This window comes from Eurosta solidaginis, chromosome 3, assembly GCF_040869045.1.
Source record: "Eurosta solidaginis isolate ZX-2024a chromosome 3, ASM4086904v1, whole genome shotgun sequence".
Lineage (NCBI taxonomy): Eukaryota > Metazoa > Arthropoda > Insecta > Diptera > Tephritidae > Eurosta > Eurosta solidaginis.
In genome coordinates this window covers 31,668,168-31,676,608 of record NC_090321.1, presented here as the reverse complement: position 1 = coordinate 31,676,608, position 8,441 = coordinate 31,668,168, and the positions used below count along the sequence as shown (strand labels likewise).

Sequence of the window (8,441 nt, the reverse complement as noted above, 5' to 3'; positions counted from 1 at the left end):
ATATACCCCTACATTTACCTCAAATTGCAATTACATTTGATTACCACTTGAAATATTTGATGACGTGTTTAAATGTCGGGCGATTTTCTCTTTTTTATCATAATTAAATGGTTTTCATTGTGATACCTCAATCAACATTTACAAAATTGATTATCTGGTATACAAATACATATTTTGCTTAATACAGGAACCATCGTCTCGCCACAATGACACAGCGAACATAATGGGACGCTAGACGGAACATACGCCGTTTCGATTAAAAATTTACATATTTGATCACATAGATTTATAACCTTTTAAAGAAAGCATTCCTTTAACATATCTGTATAGCTACTGAAGTATAAAAATATCAACTCTGAATGGTAAAAAAGTGTGCATTCATTTCAAGTTTACATTCAATAAAGAGTGGGAATGGCTCCTACATTCACACTCTATGTTGAATTATATTTTACCATTCAATAACACTCACACTTTAGATTTGAGTTAGAGTATATTAAGCCATTCAGGAATGGGAATTTATAATATGCAACCAATAAATCACAATTTTTTAAAAGAATGCTGAGAGAATGCATACTCAATTGATTAAATCTTTTTACAACTCTGGCACTGTCCCTACAAAAAATTTGGTCACAAAACTTACCTACGCCCATGCAAATGTGACTATGAATATAACCTATGACTGTAAAATGACTAGTGAAATGACGTGGATTGACGCGAGCGTTTTCGCAGGGGTGTTATTGCTGTAACTTTTCTCAAACCTCTCCTGTACCCTACAAGAATACTGACTATCATATGACTATCATCTGATTGTCAGCAATGTCAACCTAACGATCAGCGCCTCATACAAACTTTCTATCACAAACTTAAGCGGCTTGCGCAAATGTGATGTAAACAACTGTGTACGTGTGAGTTTTTGTCTCCTTCTTATACACCAACATGGCCTACTGATTAACTATATAGCCGTACTGCTCACTCTCATTCCTTTTCCTGGATCAGTGCTGACACTCTTACTATCAAAAAGTGTCATAAATGATAGTTTACTGTAGATATCAGGTTTGACTCTTATACTATCATAAATAACCATTGTTATATTCCGCCAAAAATGAAACAATGCTTTTTGCTTTTCATTTACTTTAGTTCATTACGTTTTTAATTTTGTACGTGATAAAAGCATACATGTTTCTTATTTGCTTAAAATAAATAGTTTTATAAGAATTCGAGTTCAGAATGTTCAATTTAAATTCAGGAAATAACAAAACAGCAGAAGAGCTATTTCCTCATGCGGAAACACATTTAAAAATGAATCATCACTAACCACTATTATTTTTCGCGTATTATACCACTATTATATTTCGCGCCCATACATTCCGACAGCTTTTGTATTTTTTAATATTATTTTCGATTTTTATTCTTTTAGCATGGAGCTTTGAAATGCTCTCTATTTCATTTTTTAAACTTATTTTTTATATGGTTTTCGTCGGTTGAAAATGGCGGAATTTAAAAAAATAACAAAACAACCGTGATAATCATTTATTGTCATATGACAGTCAGTAGTGACAAAATGATTAAATCGGATAAACTGTTCTCGCATACATAAAATTCCGTTGAGAATTATGTATCTGTCTCACATGCATAATGGTATCTGCTGTATGTTCTTTTGTTCTGTACCAGGTGTCCGAAGCTTTCCCAGTTTGAGTCCTTTTTCATGATTATAGGCTGTCGTTGGAAACATGCGGACATGCGTGAGCGAACAAAGGAACATACATAAATTTGAGTATCAATGTTTACGTCATCGCAGGATCAGCATTGTCAATTACAAGTGTGAGTGTATTAGTAAAACTATCAGCGTTTCTTGTAGGGTATATTGGAATATGTTGCACCTTTTTGCTTTTTTTGCTGTCAGCTTAACAGCTGATTCTGACAGCTGTTTATTTTCTGTTTATAAAATAACTTGCTTTAAGAATTCAGTTTATTATTTATTAATTTATATCAATTGCAGTAAAATCAATAAAAATGTTAAAGCCTCAATTACTTACCCTGTTTCTGCTGAGTAAGTTCCTATCAAAACCAATTTGTTTCTAGATATTAATCAAACAAGCTACTCTCCTTAGTCACCGTCCTCAGCAGCACCACAGCTGAAATGCCAACATTGAAGACGATTTTTAAATTCTTCGCCGGTAGCAATAGCGCTGATACAACCAACAACGCCACACGCACCAAGGACATCTCACAAATGACACCAGACGAGTTGGGTATTTCACGTGGTCAATGCCACTACGATTTTCTGTCGTATATAACATATAGTGAACGCTTGTATTGTACACCCGATGATCGCTATATATTACATTTACTACCAACCAACTATAACGAAGTAATACGCAAACCACCCATAATGGTGCGCTGCATGCAATTGGAACGGCCTGAAAATGCGACACGCAATGACAATACTTTACTCATGATGCAAAATGTTAAGGACATTGTAGCTCTGCTAAAACCAATTGGTAATGCAACTAAACGTCATGAACCAGGCAGTTGTGTATTCGTGCTATTCTACACCGCATCTAGTCTTGGCTGTGCACACGTTGCGCCTTATGCCAATATGCTGCCCATACTTTTTCCAACTCTACGTTTTGCCGCCATCGATGCATTCGAATTTCCTAGTTTTAATACAGAATTTGGCATTGTAGGTTTGCCAACGCTGTTGCTATTTCATCAGGGTCGTCCAATTGTCAAATTCTACAGTGATGTTGGCACATTTCATGCATTCGTTACACGTCATACCGGCATTAAGCATGTGGAACCCATTCCACCGAAGTCGGAAATGACCGGCCCATTGCCACTGCAGCCTGTGCAACAAATCGATTATGTTCTAATACTTGCGTGGTCGTTCATTTTATTGTGTTTGGGAAATTATTTTACAAAATCTCGTTTGTGCAAACAAATTGTCGAAATGATTAAACGAAATTGGCGTGAATCGGAAGCGCGTATGGAGCGCAATTGAAGATGAGACTATGGTGAGCTTTAGTTTTAAGGTATTTGTTTTGAATGTGTTCGTAGGATTCTCAATCTTTTTAATTTCAAGTTATAGAAATAAAAAAAAAATTTAAAACAATGACTTGTTCGACCATTTTGTAACTTTAGATAAAAGACGTAGAGGTTAGGACCAATCTTGGGCTTAACATCAACCCATCAAAGGCAACCATCATCCGCTTCACCAGAGGAAGAGTCCTACCAGCCCTGAGAGCAATAACAATAGATGGCGTGACACTAGAATATGGAACCGCTGTGAAATACTTGGGGGTCACCTTTGACACCAAGCTCCTATGGAAACAACATTTCGACTACATGAAAACTAGGGCCACGAGGTCCCTCATGTTATGCAAACGCCTAGCAGGCAAATCAAGAGGCTGTAGCCCACATGTGCTAAGATCGATGTATACCACGATAGTAAAGAATATGATAACATATGGCTCGATAACCAGGGCATCGAGAACAACTCGGGCGATGGCGAGGCAAGCATTGTCAAAATTTCAGCGACTCTCATGTGTGTGTATCCCGGGAGCTATGCGCACATGCCCTACAACAGCGCTGGAAGATATCCCCGATCTAACGCCGCTGCATATATCGATAGAGCAGTCAGCCAAGCGCGCCCTCCTAAATATCGTCAGGGAGGGCTCGGGCAAAGGTAAAGTCATATCGTCCCGGAACATGGAGGAATTGAGAGAGAAGATCCCATTCTCCCCTCAGCGGGCCAGGGATCAAAATATACCCGCGGTAGGTATGCCCGTCGTAAGAGGCGACTAAAATACCAGATTCAAGGGGCTGTGTAGCGCAACCCTTCAGGTTGCCAGCGCAATATATAGCTTCTCCACACCCAATTGTCAACTTCACCTATCCGCCGCGAATTCTGTTTCACTAACAGACGAGGGTCTGGCGACCCCAAGCTCCTCATGGAACTTGGGGGGTGGGGAGGGAGGGAATGGCCTGAAGGTTTAATGTGGCCACATAAATCGTTCCCGAGATGGTCGGGCTAGCACCTTAATGGTGCTATGGTACCGGAGCGTACCGGATCTGTATCCGGCAAAGGACCATCACATCGATAACACTCCCCAAAGCCTTCGGGGAGCAACCTTATCGCTACAACAACAACATCCCACTCTCTCAACTCCCGGGGGATGATATCCTCAGGCAGATGGTGTATGATAAAAGGTATAAAGTGGAACTGGGAGACAAGGGTACATGGGAGGAAAGCAGAATTGAGAGCATGCATCAGCTAAATGGGATAGTATGGTATACCGACGGCTCGAAGACGCCAGAGGGGATTGGATCAGGAGTCGTAGGACCCAGAGCCAAGATATCATTTCCCCTCTTTCAAGCGGTAGTATTCGCCATAAGCCGGTGCGCTGACCTGAACCTTCAGCGCAAATAATCCAATGAAAGAATCGCCATACTCAGTGACAGTCAGGCCGCCCTCAAGGCAATCTCGGCGTTTGAAATAAAATCAGTACTGATCCTTGAGTGCATTGAAAAGCTAAATCAACTAGGAGCACACAACGAGCTGATGCTGGCCTGTGTTCCTGACCACAGGGGAGTTGAGGGTGATGAGCAGGCCGACAGCCTTGCCAGAGAGGCAGCAACGACACGGCCTATTGGTCCCGAGCCGTTCCTGTCAGTAGGCCCGCAGGAAATTAGGGGGCATCTATTAGTAGAAGAAAGGGAAAAGAGGGAAGAACACTGGCGCAATATGCCAGGCCTGAAACAATCTAAGTTACAATTAGGGTGTTATAGCACAACTCGATATAGGGTGTTAATAGGCCTCTCAAAAGATAACCTAAGAATCCAAACAGCTATTCTTACAGGACACTGCAAGCTGAACAGTCACATGCAAAAGCTGGGTATAATATCGAACAACTCATGCCGATTTTGTGATCGATCAGCGGAGACGACGGACCATATCCTCCTGGAGTGTGACGCAATCTCAAAACGTAGGACTACGTTTATGGGCTCACCAGGGCCAGAGCATTCTCACATCAAATCCATCAAGCCAGGTGAAATGCTAGGGTTCAGCAGGGATGTCGGCTTGGAAGAGGTGCTGTGAAGCAGCTGAGGGCACAATAGACCAATGGTCGCAGTGCGATCCTCAATTAATTATCTATCTATCGAGGACCAATCTTCCCAAAACAAATCACAGCCGCGGATGCGATCTGGTAAACACCATACATCAACATTGAAAGGCTTTAAATGAGTCGCTTTCTATTATCTACTTGAATCTCCGACTAGCTTTCAGCGTGAACGGTTGTTGATTTTTTGTTTTTTTCTTTCTGTGCTCTCAATTCGTTTGACCTACACAAAAATTTAGCGAATTTCCTTCTCTATCTGATCCAGTTCAGGCTAGAACAAATCCAAAATACATTGTGGTATCCGCAATAAACGAAAACAAACCACTTACGCATTTCTCATGCTTTGCAGTTGAAAAATCGCTCCAAATCATAAGCAAAGATATCATCAGCGTATCAGAGCTTAGAGATGGAAGCCTCCTGCTCCTTGTGGAAAATATACAGGTAGCCCAAAAATTCCTAGCAGCTAAACAATTAGCAGGAATTTGTGAAATAAAGTGTAAGTATCACGAGAACTTAAACTTCGTAAAAGGTACAGTATATGCTCCTTACCTAAGCCACGTGCCAGAAGATGAAATTGTGAAAAACTGGGAGCCCCAAGGGGTGGTCTCCGTGTACAAATTTAAAAAGTTCGACGATAAGTCAAAAGAGAGTGGTGTGGTGTTACTAACCTTTGATTTGTATAAACTACCAGAGTCTATCGATGTCTCGTGGCATAAAGTGAAAGTTAGGGAGTACATCCCCAGCCCCATGCGCTGCAAAACATGCCAGTTATTAGGACATACAGCAAAGTACTGTAAAAACGATCCCTTATGTGTAAATTGCAGTTTACCTCTCCATAGCGACAAGAATTGCTCACGCACAAAGTGCGCCAACTGTGAAGAGGAGCACCCCTCCAATTCAAACAAGTGTTCCAAATTTATACAACAGAAAGAAATTCTGAAAATAAAAATTCGACAAAAATGCACACTAAAGCAGGCAAGGTCACAGTACCTCGCACAATTCCCACAAACTTCATCACCCACTTCTTATGCCGGCGCAACCAAAAATCACCCTACAAAATTAAATCCACCATCCGCTAACAAAATTAGCACTCCTCCAGTAACCTCCAATCTCAAAGATAAGCCAGGTACTTCTTGCACCCTATCTAAAGAAAACAATAGATTCTCCTTTACTGATCTCAAATCCAAAGAAACAGCAGTTCCATCATCATCCGATAGCAACAACACCACAGCCACCACCTTCTCCAACACCTCAGCAACACCAAATCCCAATATATTAGAAAACCAACAACAGTTAACATCATCTCGAATGAAAGCATAACCTTAACAACCGCACTATCACTGTCCGAACGCGACAACACCACCACAACTACCTCCACAGACTCACCCTCAATAATAACAACTGCAAACAACGAAGCTAGTTGGGCTCAATCAGCACCATCTACCTTCTCTCCCATCACAAACCTCACTAAACAACTTTTAGGACAAAACGACTATTACTCAACATATCCGGGATCTTCGGACTCGGATGTTGAGATGTCGAAATAACCCCCTCCTCCCCTCTTTTTCTTTTTTAGTTTTAGTTAAAACCTTTGCTCATTTTTACAAAATGCACTTTGGCATACTGCAATGGAATATGAAAGGACTTTTCAATAACTCACACGAATTACAACTCTTAATCAAAGAGCACTCACCATCATTCATAGCGCTGCAGGAAACGCACCTACCATGCAACAAAACCGCAAATATCTCGAATTCGTATACACACTATTTCCACAATTTACCCTATAACACCTCTGGCAAACAAGGCATCGCGGTCCTTGTCAAAAAAGGCATCCCACACAAATATATCCCTGTTCAATCGCGACTTTGTTCAATCGCTATTGAAATCGATTTAGGCTTCAGATTTACTATGGTGTGTGTATACATCCCTCCACAGCAAACATTCAATCTGGATGACTTAAGGGGATTAGTTCCTACTTTCAACACCCACGTCATTATAACAGGTGATTTTAACTCGTGGAGTCCGCTATGGGGTTCAGATGTAACAAATCAGAGAGGAAGGACACTAGAGGATCTAATTCTCACAGAGAACCTCGTCGTCCTGAACGACAATGCGCCAACCCACTTCTCGTCGCACAAAACTAACTAACGTAGATGTTACAATGTGCTCGGCCGCAATTGCCCCAAAATTCACTTCATCAACATTAGAGTGCTTACACGGTAGTGACCACTTCCCTGTAATCACAAAACTCACGGTCGGCAGCTCAACCTCAGCTCGCCCCAAACCGAAATTCCAAACCGATAAAGCAGACTGGTCCAAATTTCAAACAATAGCCTGCCAAACCATTGTCGAAGCTAAAAAGTCGAATAACGTCAACAAAGAAGCAGCTACTCTGCACAGAGCCATTCGTACAGCTGCGCACTTTTCAATTCCGCAAACACATTCAAAGCCCCTAAAAAAGATTGTCCCATACTGGTCTAGTACCCTCTCCACACTAAGGGAACATAAAAAGAATATGTGGTGCATTTATCGTAAAGGCCGAACAGAAGCCAACTTGTTGAACTATAAAAGAGCCAATGCTCTATTTAAAAGAGAAATGAAAGAAGCCAAGCGCAAAAGCCTCGAAGAGCTTACAGAATCCATAAACCCTTCCTCCAACCCCAGAAAAGTTTGGACCGACATCAGAATACTTACAGGCTCAAATGATTCACACTTCATCAAATTTATAGAAACTAACAGTGGGCCCATTTACGAATCAGATAAGATTGCAAACCATTTCTCAACTTTATGGTCAGATTATTCGAAAGACTCGAACTTTCACAAAGATTTCACGGACCAGAAATATGATGTTGTAAACGATGAATATCATATGCCTTATTCATCGATTAATAAACAGATTGAATGTCCTGTAACAACTTTTGAATATGACCTCACAATTGGCACCATGTCTGGTAAAACACCTGGCAGAGATAGAATATCTTATCCTATGCTCAAAAACCTCCCTATCCAGGTCAAAGAAAGAGTTGTCGACCTCTACAATAGTATAATCGATCAAGGGGTTATCCCTCAGATGTGGAAACATTCAGTTGTAATACCAATACTAAAAAAAAAGGACTGCGTCACGGAGGTTTCTGGATATAGACCGATCTCTCTCCTTGCCTGTTTAAGCAAGGTACTAGAACGAATCGTCGCGAAGCGGATCATGTGGTTTGCACTTAGAAATAAGTGCATTAGCTCACACCAGACCGCGTTCAAAGAAAATCAAGGAACAATGGACGCGCTCCTAGTTTTTGACAACTTTATCTCTAACGCTGTATC

The 8,441-nt window shown here is 41.0% G+C and overlaps 1 protein-coding gene across 2 annotated transcripts; it reads left to right on the top strand.

The window, feature by feature from the left end:
- Positions 1-1,916: 1,916 nt before the first annotated feature.
- On the top strand, positions 1,917-3,159 carry bug (thioredoxin domain-containing protein bug). 2 transcript variants are annotated; one of them, XM_067777423.1, is made up of 3 exons: positions 1,917-2,050; positions 2,112-3,014; positions 3,142-3,159. In XM_067777423.1, exons 1-2 carry the CDS (start codon positions 2,014-2,016, stop codon positions 2,999-3,001), a joined length of 927 nt encoding a protein of 308 aa, XP_067633524.1. In that variant the 5' UTR covers positions 1,917-2,013; the 3' UTR covers positions 3,002-3,014; positions 3,142-3,159. The 2 variants fall into 2 exon arrangements, with proteins under 2 accessions (XP_067633524.1, XP_067633523.1); XM_067777422.1 differs by lacking the exon at positions 3,142-3,159 and having other exon boundaries at positions 2,112-3,115.
- Positions 3,160-8,441: the final 5,282 nt, after the last annotated feature.